This window comes from Lepisma saccharinum, chromosome 1 (assembly GCF_977018435.1).
Source record: "Lepisma saccharinum chromosome 1, izLepSacc3.1, whole genome shotgun sequence".
Taxonomy (NCBI): domain Eukaryota; kingdom Metazoa; phylum Arthropoda; class Insecta; order Zygentoma; family Lepismatidae; genus Lepisma; species Lepisma saccharinum.
This window is the reverse complement of record NC_139229.1, coordinates 180866629-180885455: the sequence shown is the minus strand read 5'-3', so window position 1 is coordinate 180885455 and position 18827 is coordinate 180866629. Positions and strand designations below refer to the sequence as shown.

The window sequence follows — 18827 nt, the reverse complement described above, 5'->3', positions numbered from 1 at the left end:
CAGCAGAACAGGGATCCGTATGAAATATGGGGTTATTATATCGATTTTTTCCCAAGTTTAAAGGTATGAAGTTAATACAAGAATGTTGTTTTGACTTTATAGAGAGATCTGTACATGTAAGATACTCATTTGCAACAAGTTGATGTTCGTGCAAATACGACACCACAAGGGTGCCCACAGGACTTTTCTCAGTGGGGGAGGGGCAGAGTCATAGAAACTTTTTTTTATTATTATTATTATTAATGCTATTACTTTTATTGTTATTATTATTTTATTATTATTACTGCTTTTACTTGTGTTGTTGTTGTTGTTGTTGTTGTTGTTGTTATTATTATTATTATTATTATTATTATTATTATTATTATAACTACTACTACTACTTGCTGGCCCCCATGGCGGAGTGGTTAGAACATCGTGCTACGATGCCAGGGCTCCCAGGTTCGAATCACGGCTGGGCATGGATGTTTGTGAGTGTCCATTAATCAAGTTCATCATATCATCACTCATTCCCATCTTCGCAAATTAGCCAAAAGTGGCACAAAAAGCAAAGTAAAAGAAAGCAAATCAGTCAATTAATTAGTTCTACTATAGACCTTCAATGATTACCAAGGCTTCAGATGCATGGAACTAACGATTAAAGATTTTATTTGTTGTTGTTGTATAGTGTTTGCAATAATTCTAGACAGCTTATAATTTTCCTAACTGAGACTGTTTCGGAATGATCACTCCATCCGTGTTTAATATTTTAAATGCCCATAAATCAAAGTTCACAGGCACACATACTATGCATATACTTTTAGAAGAGAACACATATTTTTAAATGTCTCTTTAAGAAAGTAACAATACGCCTAAGTTTAAAAGGGAACAATCTAACCACAGTCGGTGTAGCAGCATACTTTTAATACAATTGGCAATGCTGTATCTCCCTCAAAAAGGCAACGATCTGTCTGCCAAGTACATACGTACAACAGAAGTCATGACGCAATGCATCTGCCAAAGAGTGAGGTTTATTAACTGCAATCGACAAGACACTACGTGCAAGTTTCCTCCACCTGGGTCTTCCTCTCCACACAACAGTTTTGCTACCTTGTGTTCTGACGTCAGACAAGGAATGACTACGAGGTTAGGTTAGGCCTGTTAGGTTAAGTTTCATTAGCATAAATACAATGAAAAATTATTTAGCCTAAAATTGAAAATCCTTCTCCCATGACGTCAGAACTCAAGTGTTGTGCGATAAGTGAGACCCCCTCCACCTTTCCTCTTGAAAGGGGGAACAAGGCCAATCTGCTAGCTGGTAGCATTGATGTCAGTCACCTACGCAGAAGACAAAAACAAAACAGGGCTGTCGTGTCGGGAAGGTAGCAAACGCAAACGTAAAATCCCGCAACACTGATTACTTGAACAGGTTCATATCCAAATTCAACACATAACATAATGGATTCGAACCTGAGACCCCTGGAGTCATAGAGCGTTGAGATAACCATTCCGCCACGGAGGCTGCCGTTAATGTGCATGAATATCATGCATAATTGCTATAGTTGTGTATAGTGATTTATCCACACTCACCTCCTTCAACACTCCCTACAATTTTCACAAAGGTCCAATATACACCCACCCCCCAGATGGAAAATACTGGATAAAGCACTATTGTATCTCGCCCCACTCTGGATCGGATCGTGCATGTAAAAATTAGTAACCACTCCACTGCGGAGTGGAGTGCTGTCGTACCGTGCTCCGGTCCGGATCACACCGTGCATGTAAAAATAACTACCCACTCCACTACGGAGCGGAGTGCTTTCAGCGTGCGTGTAAAAATAACTAACCACTCCGCTCCGGAGCAGAGTGCCGGCTTGCCATGCTCCACTCTCGATCGGATCGTGGAAGCAGAAACATCCAACAACTCCATTCCGGATCGGAGCGTGCATGTAAAAATTACTAACAACTCTGCTCCGGATTGGAGCGTGCATGTGAAAATCACTAACAACTCCGCTCCGGATCGGAGTGCTGTCGTCCCACGCTCCACTCCAGACCGAGGAGCGGAGTAGAACTGATGCTTCGAAGTCGCTCCAGAGTGCTCCTTTAGTACGCTCCGTACTCCGCTCCGAAACCCTGCTCAAAAGTAGGTCATCGTAGTGGTTGCTGAGAGAAGGTTCATTTTGCCGGGAAGGCAAAGAAAGAACGACTGTTTGCATAATCGCTGTGAACATGAGACTTGGACTGATTTTGCCGTTGCTTCACAAAACAACCAAAGCAGACACAGTGCTGCCCTCTCTCGAGTTCAAGTGGAATCATGAACAAACAAATGCGAATTGAAAGCGGCAAAGCGAGAACAGTGGCATAGCGACTGATTTGTGGCAGGAAGACGCGTAACTATAATTTAAATATAATCTACGTTGCGTTTTCCATCACAAGGGGTCATCTTCAATGCTGCCCCATCCAAGCTTGAACAGCATCGTCCACTTGCTAACAGTGGCAAATGAGTCTCCCAACACTGTGTCCAATTCGGCTTTGATGCCTGTCGCATTTAACCCATTCTTCACCAGAAACTTGATGACCACACAAATTTCCTTTTGTTCCATGTTGTCATGTCACTTGCACTTTTGCTCCTTCACATGCCTATGGAAACCAGACTATTGGAAGAGTGGCAATGAAATTTTCCCTGCACGTTCAGAGCAGATGTGGCCTTCTAATGCACATGCTTTTGTTCCAATTGCAACACCATCTCTGACCGATTCTTAGAATTTCTGAACAACCCTTGTAATGTTATACGTAACAAAATGACGTGTTCTATACTGCTGCAGATAGAAATATCAACAATGTAGTCAACAGAATGAGAATAAATTACAATTACAATTCCTTTTCAAGACTGGTCCTGTTTCTGTTCATTCTTTGGTCTAAACATGTGAAATTCTTTTAAATGAATTCCCCCTTTCCATTTACGTGAATGAAAATGAACAATTCCACTTCAAAGAGAAGTTAATGATTTTCTTTTTAAAAAATCCTGTCATTTTTTGAAATGTTACACTTATAAAATGTATCACTTTGCATGGTGCATTTTTTTTTTATGTTGAAACATTACAGAGCATCTGAATTGATTAGCAAGTAAGTTGCATTATTATATATTCCATGTTAATCTTGAAACTTTTTAAACATTTTTACAGATGGTTCCGAAAACAGCCAGTATGGGCTTATAGCAGCTGTTGTATGTGCAGTATTTTCTCTCTTTGGAGCGATAATGGCAACATGCTGGATAATCAGATACAAGGTACGAGAAGTTCAGATTGACTGTACATAGATAGAGAGTAGGATTGACTGTTACTATTTTTTTTTTCAATATGTAGTAGCAAGCCTTAGCATTAAGAAGCCATAGTGCGGAGACAAAAAGTTGGGGGGGGGGGAGGCAACTGCCCTCATGTCTCCTTATTCACCACCACTGCCAATACCTATGGATTGATAATTGATTTGTTGTTTTAAGTCCACTTTATGTACGTGAAGGCCAATCTGGACTGGACCTACAGTTTAAGTGGCATCTGAATCACTGTGCCACCGGGTATCGAACCTGGGACCCCTTGATTACAAGCCGACCCAATACCAATGGAGTTAGTTATATTTAAAAAAAATACTGGTATCGATAACCAGTAATATATCAATCCAAGTAACCTTTTAATAATTACAAAGGAAAAACATAGAATATATGGGAAATTTATTTGGAAAGCCATGATTTATATGTAATATATATAGACAATTTAGTTTGTAAAATAATTATAAATTATATACACATATTCACAAAGAAAAGAACAATAACAAAATGGCAGAATTGTGAACTCAAACACTATTTACAGAAATATCAGTCAATGTCAGATATTTTACTGATAGAACAATATGTTGCCATGCATTCAACAGATGATACTGATGGCCTACTGAATAATCTGTCCTGTCATTGTTCTCTATTGTGCACTGTTATTTGTAATGTGTAATTTCTTTATATATTGGCGTTACGCACGTTACGCAAAGCCGTTTGGAAATTTCTATATTTTGAACAAAAAATTCAAAAATCAGGAAATCGTGAGTTTTAATTTCACAAACTAATTGCCTTTTATGCTTAGCAGAGAATGAAGCGAGAGTTCACCTGTGAAGAGTTGGAGCATTTTGAACAAGGAGCTATTGACAGCATCAACCCAGACCTTTGTGTGGATGATCAGGCTGAGTTGCTACCATATGATAAGAAATGGGAATTTCCGAGGGAGCATCTGAAATTAGGTAAGAGGTATTTTTATGACAATGAAATACAGATTACATTATCTTCCTTCTGTGATAACTCTTTTATGTTCCTGATGTTTTGAAATTACATTATAGCTGGCCTTTGTAGCAGAGTGGTCAGTGTAAGTGCTACGAAGTCGGAGGTCCCAGGTTTGAATCTTGGATAAAGCACCCATCATCAATTTCATCTGTTCATCATGTAACATCCTACTTTCCGATTAAGTTAAATTTCAAAAATTACAAAGGAAACTCAATAATTCTTCAGAGGCCGGCGTTTTACTTAACAAAAAACAGTAGGACGAAACAAATATTTAGTGATGAAGGTTAATGTCCCGTTTGTTGAGATGCCTCAAAGCTCGCAAGGAAATTCGTCAGATTTGCTGGGCCAAAATTGACACATGTGTGTGAAGAAGTAATGATACCTACAATAAAAAATGTGTAAGTAAACTATGCTTTTGGATATATTGTCAAATACAGTGGAACATTCCACTCTCTATACATTACCACACCATTGCTGGTGTGACTAGTTATCACCAAGAAAGTACGTTGCAGACTGCCACAATCATGCGAGCAATCATAAGCGAGAGAGCAACTTCAAAAGTTCGCCAATAGGTGGCATTAGCAACCTTGGTGCATAGTACATGCTGCCATCTGTTGAGACTCAAGCAAACTACTTGCAGACTGATTCAGATCCTGACGTATGAATGCTTTAGCGTTTATTGAAGGATGAGACTTGTAGTGATTTTGTAAGCATGTATTGCTTATTAATAAACGTTTATATGAAAATCACTACAATCATTCATCCTATTTGTTATGATTAACCCAAGAGAAGGAAAGAAAGATACTGCATTGTAGACTTGTAAAAGATACACATGCGTGACATCACAACATTGAGAAAATAAGAAAAAATTAGGGCTGAGCAGACACCGATGCCGATGTATCGGTATCTTAAAGTAATGGTTGGAATTTATTTACTGATACTGTCCAATACTTTTCCAGCATTTTGGTCTTTCATGGGCTCCGTAAGAATGCTGGGCGACACTCTCGTGGAGACTAATTATCCTGGAAATTATGCAAAATTTGAAGTTTTATTTTTATTTTGTACCAGTTTTGTGTGAAAAAAAAACTGAATTTTGCAATAACATAACATGTAATTTAATAATCTGATGTAATTCTTGAACATTTTAAAGCAAACATGTTGGTAAATTTTGTACGTATACGCGGAACACCACCCAACAGCTTGTTCTCCCTACCGCTGTTGCAGCGTCACCTCCACGTCCAACTTTGATGCTGTATCGACACAAGGGCTGGTGCATGCTTTGGTGTGTTTTGGGAGATATTCGCAAACAGGTGTTTATCTATTAATTTTGTACACCAGTGTAATTAGAGTGGAATATTTACACATAAATATTAACCAATATTTTGAACAACATTCAATTATTTCAATCTTCAAGTATCGGTATTGGTGGGAATCGGTACAAGTATCGGTTCAAAGTGGAATCAGCTCAGCCCTAAAAAATATACATCACAAAAGGGACATAAGCTGACCAATATTTCATAATTTCTGTTAGCATAGAAAACTGCAAAGAGTGTGTGTATTCAAGAAACTGTGCTAGCTTCAAAATAGCATTGCATATCTAAGGTATATTTTTTCATTGTATATTGATCAATATTTTAAATTTTTGTTAGCCTTTAATAATAAAAATATTCCTTATATCAGGGTGCTTACCAGTCTGGAAAACCTGGAATTCCTGGAAAAGTCAGGGAATTTACTTTTTCTGGAAAAGTCATGGAAATGTTATGGGAAAAATCAATATTTTTGTAGGAGTGTAGTAAAAGTAGGTTTTTGAACAAAAAAAATGGACAAGAAATAACTTTCGAAATTGTTGTGGACATACTATCCTTCTGCTTGATATACGTACTGAGAGTAGACAATTTATAATAAATGCTGTGAGAAAAGAACTCTTTATCATATAGAAATCTGCTACAAAAAGTTGTATTGGTTTCTATACCACTTTCTACTTGCATGTTTTGTGGGTACTTGTGCAATGATCGTTAATATTTTTTAGAAAGCATAATTCTTTGTTAATCGTTAGTCAATATGTGGCAAGTATCACATTAAAGCTTATGCCTGATACCTACCTACTTGCTTCACTTCCCCTATACCCAACAGCCAATTACTGTTCAGTTTCCCTTCTTGTTATTATTAGTTTGAAGTTAGTATTCTAAAATTTGATGAAGTTCGATTCTACGTGTGTGTGTTTAGCTAAAATAAAGTGACCTTCTTCCAGACATGTTCCTGTAATTTACCTAATGATTTGGTCTGGAAATTTTTTTATTTTTGTCTGGAAAAGCCAGGGAATTTTGCTTTTACAAAAAAAAAATTGTAGACACACTGTTATATGTCTGTTCTTCCATTATTTACATAGATATGAACATCATCAAGCATCTTGTATTTTACACGTTTATATTGTATCAGTAGTCTTCTAGAGAATTTTGTAAAGAGAGGATGATTATAGCTTTTTGTTAGTATTCACTGGTATACTTTCATCATATTTTCAATTTTTTAGAATGTTTTTGTGTAACTCAATTGTGCACTTACTTGAATTCTGTTGTTACATGATTGTGACAGGTAAACAATTGGGATCTGGTGCCTTTGGAAGGGTGCTGAAAGCTGAAGCAATGGGCATTGCTGAAGGAGAAGCGTTGTCCATTGTTGCTGTGAAAATGGTCAAGCCCCATGCTGATTACACGTACGTGAAGGCATTGATGACAGAACTGAAGATCATGATCCACCTTGGAAGACACTTGAATGTGGTCAATTTGCTGGGAGCATGCACAAAGAATCTCAAAAAAAGTAAGAAACTCATTTCCTGTGTTACCAGAGTTCCTGTGAAGCAGTGGCCTATTCTCCATGTTACCATGTTCACCACCATTATATATTTAGCTTTTATATATGGGTAATTGCTCATTATATTTTATGTAAACTATTAAATTAGAACTGCTTGTTCCTTCCTACTTGGCAGAGGCACTTTTGCTACATGAAGGGAAATTTTCCTTGGTGTAGGGAAATCTAGGTCCAGTTTTAGGTAAGAAGGGAGGTTTTATGAAAAATACAGAAATTGCCGGAAGATTAAGTCATTGGATTTTTGTTTCTGTTTTACTTGCATGCCTGCATTGGTATTTTATTTCTGTTACATCTAATTAATCTGGATGTGGTGTATAATAAATAAGAATTATTGCGGTAAACCAGGTCAAATCTTCAGAATACACCACTGCTGTGAATTATATTTGGGTAAGTTTGACTTCCAAGAGAGGGAAAGCTTTATGTACTCTAACCTAGGGGTTCCAACCAGATAATTATAGTAGTGGTAGAATCTGTAGGATGGGTTATCATAACATACTATGAAGCCAGAGTTTTTAGGTTCAAACTCTAAGCGGGCCTCTCCAATATCATATTGGTAATGTTGTTGCCTTGTAATCAAGGGGTCCCAGGTCCAATACCTGGTAGAGGCACATACTGGTTCGGATCATACTGTAAACTGTAGGTCCAGTTCCAATTATCCTATCTGTGAATAAAAGTGGACTTAAAAACAAAACTCAAACACTAACCATTGAAGAGGTTTTCTCAGGCAATCAACTAGGTGATTTCCGGATAGGCTTTCGAGCTAATATCACTCTCAACTTCAGGAATTGAAGTGCAGAGATATGTCAGGGTGAAGTTATATGTATTTGGTGTGGGAGGGGTTTGGTGTATGTGCTGTTTCTTCGATGTCTGCACTTCCAGTCAAGTCGACTATCGCTAACCCAGCTGGGTCCAGTTCGAGTCCCGTGTCCCTGTTGAGGTTTTCCTTTTCCCCGTGAATGGCTTCTTTGATGAGACGGTCCCAGTAATTTGATGATTTATTGATGATCTCAGTGGTTGTGAAGTCAATTCTATGGCCTTCCTGGAAGAAATGTTCTGATTTTTGTGGATGAAAAATTCTTGATGTAGCTGGCATGTCCTTTGCAACGTTGTTCAATTGTCCTCCCCCGTTTGTCCAATGTAGGTTTCACTGCAGGAACAGATGATACGATAAACTCCGGATGTCGTCTGTCCTAGGTCGTCTTTTGGATTTCGAAGGCAGCTTCTGACTTTTGATGGCGGTTTGTGGATCGTCTTGATGTTGTGTTTTGAAAGAATGTGGCTGATGACTGCAGAGAGGTTACCAGTGTATGGGATGATGGCTATCTTCTTGTCTTCTTGCTTATCATCTGGGTCCAGGTTTGTTTGTTTGGTTGTTCTTGTGTGTTACTCTCTCTAGTATTTTGTTGACGATGCCTTCACTGTATCCATTTTGTCTGAAAGATGTGGGCAGGTATCTTATTTCCTCTTGAATTTGCTCTGTATCATTGATGGAGAAGACTTGGTTTTCTGAATAAGCTGTGTTCTATGGTCCCGTCTGGTTTGCGTGTGATGAGGATGTCCAGGAACGGAAACCTGAACCACTATCCACAAAGAACTATTAAATCTTAAAAGGATTAAAAATATAAAATAAAAAATATACTTTAACACTTTAATAGCACAAAATAATTAAAATAATCATTACCATGAGTACATGTGACTGACACTATGATAGATAGTCCAAGAGCTTCCTCACATACGCAAAATGAAAGAAATAATACACAAAAATAGGATTCTTCTTGATTATTAACAAAATACTAAGTTATATATAAATATAAAGAGAACACAATAAATTCAAGTCTTAATAAAGGCTGCCATTTGTCTCTGTCTCCGTGGTGAATTTGATGTTCGGGTGCTGGTTGTTGAGATGATCCAGGATGATTGAGTGCCCAAGAAAACCTCTTCAGTATTCACTACCAGGAAAGCTTAAGGATTTATTACTAACCATTTAGTTTACCTTATTATCGATTGCATCAGTTCTTAACTTGTCCTCATCATTCTATTCAACCCAAGAGGTACAAAAGTGATATAAAAAAAATGCAAATAGAAAAAATAGAATGATTGTGGTGTATTAGTACACTAGTAAATTTGTTGATGTTTAATTATGAGATATTGTGTGTAAGTATCTTTGCCATTTGCTATTACATATAAGAAATTTTACAATTTGTCATTTTGTGATTGTTCTTATGATATACAAAGGAATGCTGCATTTGAAACTAACAATATTTTCTTTTTGTTTATGAACTTCAGATTTAATATATAATTTTATTGTTGCTTTTTAAACAAATAGAAACAGACTGTTAATTGAGCACAATTTCTAGTCTACTTCATACATCACTTATTATGAAAAATTATTTTCAAAGGACATGTTATTATTTATTGCAGTTACAACGTAGTAAAAAACATAATTTGATTTCAGCAAAAATGTTGTGAAGAAAGTAATAATTTTTTTAAACCCATTTTCGGAGAAAGTTTTGTATTCATAAACTTTAGATCATCACTAATTTATAACTCCTAAAATGCATTTTTTAAAAAAATGTTTAGTATTTGAGTGTTCCCAATTTGTGATTTCTTAGACACACAATACATTGTAATTCTTACTGAAAATTTAATTACAGGAGAATTGCTGGTGATTGTGGAATTCTGTCGGTTTGGTAATCTTCAAAATTACCTCCTGAGGCACCGAGATGAATTCATTGACCAGGTGGACCCTGAGACAGGCAAAATAAATCCCAACCTGGGTGCAGAGATGATGGATGAAGCAAACTCTTCTGTTGCTAAGGCTAGAGAGGCAGCAATAGAGGAGAGAAGGTGCGTACTAAAGAAGTTCACATGCAAAGAACAAATACAAAATTGAGAAAATTATGTTGCAAGCATTGCTTGGTACAAATAATTTAAGCTGACACTAATATTAATCATATTTGTGCACTTTCGAGTGTCTGATAAATTACATTTCCCTATATTTTGATATATTGCAAATGTCTCCCCACAAGGAAATATGCTTTGTGGCAAACTATACAGAAAAATAAGTTACTGGTCATTAAAAGTACACAAATTTTAACTGTTAATTCTTATATGCTTGTGAATACAGAGACATGTTCAAAGTTGCAAAACAATGTACGGTGTGTAATTTTTGTGAAGGACTTCCAACAACAAGAGTTTCCACTCCTTTAACTATAAGAATCGACTTGCATGATGTAGTTTTTAGTTGGTTAATGATTAGTTGATTACTAAATATTAGGGATGGGCAAGTCAATCAGTATTCTATTAGAATTGGTTGATATAGAAGGTAAAATTGTGGATTTTTTTACCAATCCTATATTTTTCTAAATAGTCTGTAAAGTAATGCAAAATTCTACAATTTTTAGACTCCTTTTAAGACAAATATAATTCATGTACCCTGTTTTTTTTAAAGTAAATGTTTAAATATGCAGATCTTTTTTCAAAGCTTTTTCTTATTCATGGAACATTTGCAATTTTATATCAGATAGGCAGTATATTGGTATGGATAAATTTCATGTTGCTACTTTATCAGTATCAGCCACCAAAATTTTTATATCAGTTCATCCTGTACTAAATATACAACCATGTTAGTTGCAAAATAATCTAACACAGTTATTTTTAGTGGTTTTTATTTTAACTGCAACGTTTCGTCCTGGTTTCCCAGAACTTTTTCAAGCATGCAACACACAACACACAACCTCACATGACTAGTCACTCTACACTTCCATGGAATGAATAACTTGTGTTCTTATTTCCTCCTAGGTAAACTGGTTTTTCCACCTTGCAGGTGTCATAGCTGGCTGTTTCTCCCCCTCCCCTCCATCCTGTGACCTACTCTTTTTGTCTTCTCCCCCCCCCTCCTAGGTCAGTGCCACCAGTTTGTCTAGGAAGAAATAAGAACACAATTTATTCATTCCATAGAAGTGTAGAGTGACTAGCCATGTGAGGTTGTGTGTTGTAAGTGTATCTAGAGTAAGCTTGAAAAGTTCTGGGAAACCAGGACGAAATGTCGCAGTTAAAATAAAAACCACTAAAACTAACTGTGTTAGATTATTTTGCATCTACAAAAGTGCTCATGCGAACCTTTAAGAAGAACAACCATATTTGTGTTCAACAGAGCTGCAGTGGTCTAGTGTAGTGGTCGATTTCTAGGATGTGATATCTCCGGTGGGAATGCATAAAGGGGATCTGAGGTTCACACAGAGTACTGAGGGGAGGGGGTAAAGACAGCCAGAGTGTGATGCTGATCACATCACCTCCACACACATTGCAATGCACATAGGTAGCTTTTTATATGTGTATTATACTTATTACTGTTCAATTAAGTGTACAATTGAAGCTACCCTAGGCATGCAAAGTTGTTGGAATGTTACAATTGTATATTAATTTGGTTTTGAAGCATGGAGGACAATTTCATGCAAGTATCTTTAACAGCAAGGCATCTTTAATGCATGCTGAAAGCTTCTAATAACTCTGTAAGCAATATATGTATATATATATATGAAATAATATTTCAGCCTTTCTGGTAATGCTGTTGACTTGTAATCCTTACTTGTCATGATTAGTCAAAAGGTGACAGAAAAGTGATGCAAAATATGGAAAATACAAATGTAGAAATCCATATAAACAAGAATGATAATAAATCATTTTGACCTCATACTAAAGCTTTCTGATATGTCAATAATTTGTCAACATGCATGTAAGGTTATCTAACAGCAAGAGGTGTATTGTTAAATTTAGCATTTTGCCGCATAGTGTTAATTTGTTTGCTGGTAATGCATCTTGCACTAATCTTCTATAAACCAAGCATGAGCTTTTTTTTAAAAAAAAATCCTAAGCAAAAGCACAGTTTGTCATTGGTGGATGGATCAACTAACCTAACGCTAACCTTAATTTCTTTTAAATGCCTGGTCATCAGGATAAAATATGCTGCCCTTGCCTTCTCCAGTGGTTCAAGTGGAGGGAGGAGCGATGCGATTGATTACAGAGCTGTAACAGATTCTGGATCCAACTGCAACAGTGGGACAGTCCAGCTCATCAACACAGACATGAGCACCCTGTCATTCTCACCATCAGGTAATGTTGTTAATATGACTGACATTGATTCTTAACACTTTGAAAGATTTATGAATCAATTTAAGCTGTTTGTTTTCATTCAGTATCATTGATGTTTGGATACCAAGAAACAATTTTTACCAATCTAAGTGGCTTGCAAAAAATGATCAACTTATAATGGCAAAATTCTGCCATTTTGGTACTTTTTACATTAATATGAAAGTGTGCTCAGGTATTTTTGATAGGGGGGGGGGGGGTTACTTATACTTTTTTAGTAGTCAGTCCTTATTTTGCCATATTTTCCTGTCTTTTACGTTCTTTTTTTTTAAAGAAATATTGAGCCAAAGGGAGTAACTCCACCAACTACTTACACTCATTAATTAAGGAGGAGAATGTACAATTAGATTGTTCATGAAACATGACCAACAGGGGTGCCCATCCCCCCAAGGCCTATGATGCACTCCCCCCAAAAGGTAGAAGATTCCTCCCCCCCTTATGACGAATTATTTACTCAATTTTTTTTGGTCAGCCAAAATTTGCGGAACAATATAATACAGATATATTTAAGCAATGTATATTACTTTGAGTTTTGACATTGGTTGAAGTAACATTTTACACAAATGATGATAACTTCTGACGTTGCAAAGTTGTTGCAACAAATTTATTATAATTTCCTAATTTTGCACCACTTTTAAAATTGTTAGTGTGCTGAACCTTATTCTTAAAAGTTTGTCTGCATAAAGAGGTGGTGTTTCATTTCAATCCCATCCTCGCGATCACCACAGGCAGGTAGAACAACTGTAAACAATAACCATAACTAAAAATCAATAACAAGTCAATCAAACGAACCCCCCCTCCCCATTTTTGTATAAAGATATATGGAATTGGTAGCTAAACTATAAAATTTTGCCCCACCGCCCCAAATTCCCATGATGCAGGCGCATCATGAATCCCCCTTGTGGGCACCCCTGATGACCAATCGTATCAGACATCTGTTACTAATGTTGGGAAATTTTACATTGGTTACTTCAGTGACTCTGACAAAAATTTCATCAGTCCATTACTAATAAAAATGTCCCATTTTGTCTTCAGAATCTAGCTTAGGCAGCCTTTATACTGTAGTAAAGTGTGATATGTAATGTTATGTATTCTAATCCATGGAGTCATGATTTTACAAATGTGCTTTATAAGTTCATTATTCAACTAAATGTAAAATAAATGGTGTATTCTAGAAAAAATTTAGATACATGAAATAATAAATTAAGTCATGCCAAATCTTATTTATAGCAACAAGGAATTATTCTATTAATCTATAATTCATGATCGGTGATTACATATTTTTTTCATATCACATTTGAATCAAGGACTATGCATTGTACTATCAAGGATAAAGAAAAAATCCCCATAGACACAAGTTTTCTTAATGTAGTTTCAAAAGAGCGGTGAAATATAGGCAAAAGGTAATATGATTTGGTACAAAACTTTGTAACTTCAAACATATTTCTTTAGAACATAAAAGTAGCATGCTATTAATAACATTATTGCCTTGATTTTGCCAGGCGAAGACAGTGGCAGCAGCGTTCCCGGTGCAAGTCAGCCTGAATGGAGAACCAACTACAGAGGAGATTACAGGGGAACTGACATAAGACCCATCTGCACCAGAGACCTTTTGTGCTGGGCTTTCCAAGTGGCAAGAGGAATGGAGTATCTTGCTTCAAGAAAGGTACGTTTTTACTAGAGTAAAAATTTACAGTTTCATCAGAGCAGAGCTGCTCTGACGATGCAACTGTAAATCTGTACTTTCTGGCTAGTGACAGACTTGTTCTTTTATTGCACTGGGAAATTTCTCAGAAGAATGATAACACCCAGGTGTCTGTAGACGATCATACCATTTCCTTTTTTATCTTTCCTCATTACAGGGAGCCCCTCAGAAATCTGATTGCCATAATGTGATTGTTTTGCATGTAGGCAGCGGAACCACCTAAGCTTCAGCCTGGTCAATGTTCACCCTGCAATACACCGGAGCTTTTTTTTCCCATTGCATTGCATGTTTGTCACTTTTGGCTAATTGTGATGATGAGGATGAGTGATGATATAATGAAATTGATGACGGGACACTCACAAAAAACACCCATTCCCAGGCTTGGATTTGAACCCCAGACCCCTGGCATTGTAGCATGCTGTGCTAACCACTCTGCCTCAAAGTTCAGCATATCTGCTCTTAGTCTCTCACACTTCTAAACTTCTGTGTCGACAATAGTGCACCAATAACAATAATGAAATTATGAGGGTTTATTATTAAGTTTAGATAACTTGCAGGAGGGGAGGGGTGTGCTTGCTTAAGTTTTTGATGTCCAAGGAAGATTTTTGCCATTTACCTCCCACTGCCATCCCCTTAATCCATGTATGGATGCAGTGGTGTTGCTGGGTTCAAAACCTGGGCTCTCTCTTCATATCATAATGTTAAAATGAGAGGCTCCTTTTCGTTTAATTTCTTGGATTTTAAGGTGATGTGACATTGCATTAAAAATACATACATTACAATTTACTAATAATTATAAAAATATTACTGTTTCATTAATATAGAAAACAGTAAGGAAAACATTTTAAATATTTCATGGTTATTTATAAAATATAGAGGCCCATATTGTGAAATATTTATGTAGGCCTACATGCGAGAATAAAATATACGCTTATAATAAACTTCTTAACTTGAATATTTAATTTGAACAGGAACTTCATTGTTCTCTTGGCCACCTCTGTGGTTAAATGGTTATTAGCACAGCTCACTATGATGCCAGGGGTCATGGGTTCAAATCCAGGCATGGACATGGATATTCTTTGTGAATGTCCCTTCACGAATTTCATCATATCGTCACTCATTCTCATTGTCGCGATTAGCTAAAGTGGCAGAAAAGCAATGCAAAATAACAAATTAAATCCATTCTTCTCTTCTTTGCGATGCCAGAGGCCTGCATATCTTCACAATTTGAAGCTTATACTCATGCAAAAGCCAAGTAAATTGTTTCAATAGTTTGTTAAATATGTAACTAATTTTCATTCACTACACAACGCAGCACAGATCATTCGAAAGATATATACATAATTCACTCACTCAATACACTTAAGAAAGTCCATGCAGTAAGACACCTAATTTTCTTAAACTTCCTTCTATGCGATTTCCACTCGCAAAATGCCCTTTGTCATCTCCAGCCAGTCATTTCGCCAGCCAGTCATAAACAAAGCAGCAGAGGGGTTGAAAACATCATGGTTGGTTGAAGGTCAGCAGCCTGTGACTTCTGCATGTGTTCGATAGGACAGTGTTGTTTTGACCTAGAGGACAAATTCCCTATCACATGCCAACCACTTTTATCCCGTTCCTGTAATAGTAGCTTTGTTTCAAAATTTCCCTTACCTGGGAAAAATCCCATGCTGGTTAGCGAATTGACATCGCTGTAAAGTTTTACCTCCGTTATAAAATGAAGACTTCCCTGTCCACGCTTGGGTTTGGAAGCTACTACAAATACGTCACTGATCATCTTCAGGTGCTGGTCGGGGAAGAATTTAACCGATGAAGCCTGGTGGTAGCTTTAAAGGAAAGGAGCCCATCACCATGTACTGTCGTTTTCTCCCGTGGTCGTTATTTGAGAGTAAAGCATCAGTCACATTTGCTAGTTGATTATTTCCTGTATTTAATCTAGGCTTCGGAGATAGAGTAGCTAACCTAGATGGATGCCTTTACCTCATATTTTGTACACATTTCATATTATTATTCTGAACGAAGTATGAGTTTTGATTCAAAGATGAAGTATTGATAGTTTGATTTCATTGTTACCAGGTTCTGCATGGAGATCTTGCTGCGAGAAATATCTTGCTGGCCGATGACAATGTTGTAAAAATATGTGACTTTGGTTTGGCAAAGGACATGTACAAGTCTGACAATTACTTAAGGAAGGGAAATGTAAGTACTAAATTATACTTTGCAACTTTGGAATGGTTTTGTTTTTTGTTATGTTGGTATATGCAAAATTAATGCATAAATTTTCAAAATTCATTCTAAATATGAAACTCCTTTTCTAGCAACAAAATCGATGAGATACATGATTACTTATATGTATTAAGGATGTATATAGTGAAACCTTGATCATATGTTTTCCAATGGTCTGAGGGTAAAGAACTTACAATGCAGTAAATGTAAAAATCGAGGATGTTTTTTTTTTTTTTTTTTTAAAGAATGAAAGGTAGAGTGTCTAATGTGGGAAACTATAAAATTTGGAAATAATAATCATGGTTCAGTTCAGCTATACATCATTAAGGTTATGAGGTACAGTTTTGCATAAGATGCACATTAATTTCAATTCTGGCAAAATGTGTGTGAGAAAAGAAGTAGGTTATGTATTTCTTTTTCATGTTGCAGTTATATGCAGAACCTTGTTAATTTTTAAGCCAGATAAAGTTTATTGAAAATAACGCTAATAAATGTGTTTCGTATGGGGAATAAATATACATGCTCTTCAACTTAAAGATTTCATTTATCAGAACAATGTTTTGGCATTTTGCATGCAGGCCAGTTCTTCTTCAACGTTTCTTCTTTCCCTTCACATGGTTTGTGCAGTTAAATTGAGTAACATGTTCCTAGAGTACTTTAAAAACGTAATACTTCCGTAAGCCCAATTCTATCTGCCACCCGACACTAGGCCATATAAATATCTATCTTGTGTGGCTCTTCATTCTTTGTGAAGGAAACTGTACCTCTCATCCTTAAGAAAATTTTCACGTTAGTACATCTATGATACTGTACATATGCATTTTTCAATTATGTAAAAAATGTTAATTACTTTTTATTTAGGGCCCCTTGCCAATCAAATGGATGGCAATAGAATCTATAAGGGACAGAATTTTCTCCACGCAATCCGATGTTTGGTCATTTGGAGTTGTCCTATGGGAATTATTTTCTCTTGGCCAAACCCCATATCCAGGTGAGTTAATCAATTCTCTTTAATTACCAAAACATTTTATATGATGACAAGAAATAAGTCTAAAATCTTCAGATCATTTTTATATGCTGGATATCTGGAATATGGTATATTAGGTTTGTTAGAGCAAGAATTTGCCTATGTGTGCCAACTTACACCTGTTAAAAGTATGAGAGACTGTAGACACACTTTCCGAAGAAAAGCACCGTATATCAACATTTTCCGAAGAAAAGCACCGTATATCATGACGACTAATAATTTTGTGGCACAAAATTAGATGGACAAGGCCACATGTTTGTAACTCACCGTGAGGTGCCTGGAGAAAATTAAGAGCCTTTGATTCACTTTTACAGCTACTCTCTTTCAGGCTACTCACAATAAAGATGAAAGTAGAGTTTTAATATGATACCTAATACTAGAAATTACAAAACACCCACCAATTCTGATTGGTGATGATGATACACAAAAATGTGAGGATATCATTCAAATAAGGGTGCCTAAGTACCAATAAATTTTCTCCGCAATCTATTATAGCTATTTCTAGGTGTGACCCAACACCACTTTGATTGATTGATTTGCTTTATTTTACTTCGCTTTTTGTGCCACTTTTGGCTAATATGCGAAGATGGGGATGAGTGATGATATGATGAAATGCCCATGCTGAGATTCGAACCCAAGACCTCTGGCATCGTATTACTATGTGCTAACCACTCTGCCACAGGGGCCGGCCAACACCACTTTGAACTAATATCACTTACAATTGCTACTCACAGATTCCAACTGATAGCAACATAGTTACCTAAACATTATAATGATTTAATTGTTCATAATGTTTATAAATATTAATATTCTATATATACAAGTATTAATTTACAACCATATGAAATGAATTTACCAGAACTTTGCTTTAAAATAGCCATAGATTTACATATCAGAATATTCAATTAACTGTCATTTAATTATGAAATCCCAGGCTACATAATTCATGAAAAATTACACATTTTGCACAAAAGTGCTGTGGAACACTTTGCAGACTGCGTTACTTAGTCTTGGGAAAAGTAACAGCTTATATCTGTGATGGAATTTGAATTCAAACTGTATTTTCAAGTACCAATAAACTCGACACTAGTTATTTCTGGTTCTCGGACTATGATTAATTTATAATTATTTTTTTTCATAAGGTATGGATGCTGACGAGATCTTCTATGGAAAGCTGTTGGATGGTTACAGAATGGAGAAACCAAAATACACCACAAGTGACTTGTAAGTTTTAGAAGAGTATTATTTCATTATGACCTTAAACCTCATATGCATTTTCAATAGACTTACATATGCATAGGCAAAAGTTAAGGAAAACATATGCTGTTATCTAGGTTTTGTATATTCATAAATCAATTTAAATTGAAGAATTTCTTTCACCGAGCACAGCTAAAAATTAACGAAATAGGTTTTTGGTTGGTTGGTTGAGTTGGTGTTTTAAGACCACTTTATGCACAATAAGGCTAATAGGGACTTGACCTACAGTTAAAAGTGGCATCTGAGCCACTATGTGCCTCCTTCGAACCCGGGACCCCTTGATTACAAGGCAA

The 18827-nt window shown here is 36.3% G+C and overlaps 1 protein-coding gene across 3 annotated transcripts in view; it reads left to right on the top strand.

Annotated features, from left to right (window-relative positions):
* LOC146004761 (vascular endothelial growth factor receptor 1-like) overlaps positions 1 to 18827 on the top strand; it is a 161976-nt gene that overhangs the window by 132751 nt on the left and 10398 nt on the right. For 2 of the 3 annotated variants that reach the window (XM_083143742.1, XM_083143751.1), the window contains exons 15-23: positions 3162 to 3265; positions 4110 to 4260; positions 6893 to 7117; positions 9823 to 10015; positions 12126 to 12283; positions 13822 to 13985; positions 16101 to 16223; positions 17112 to 17241; positions 18420 to 18501. In XM_083143742.1, coding sequence (XP_082999868.1) covers positions 3162 to 3265; positions 4110 to 4260; positions 6893 to 7117; positions 9823 to 10015; positions 12126 to 12283; positions 13822 to 13985; positions 16101 to 16223; positions 17112 to 17241; positions 18420 to 18501 — 1330 coding nt within the window. The remainder of the gene's footprint in view (positions 1 to 3161; positions 3266 to 4109; positions 4261 to 6892; positions 7118 to 9822; positions 10016 to 12125; positions 12284 to 13821; positions 13986 to 16100; positions 16224 to 17111; positions 17242 to 18419; positions 18502 to 18827) is intronic. The other variant, XM_083143760.1, reaches the window with a different exon arrangement.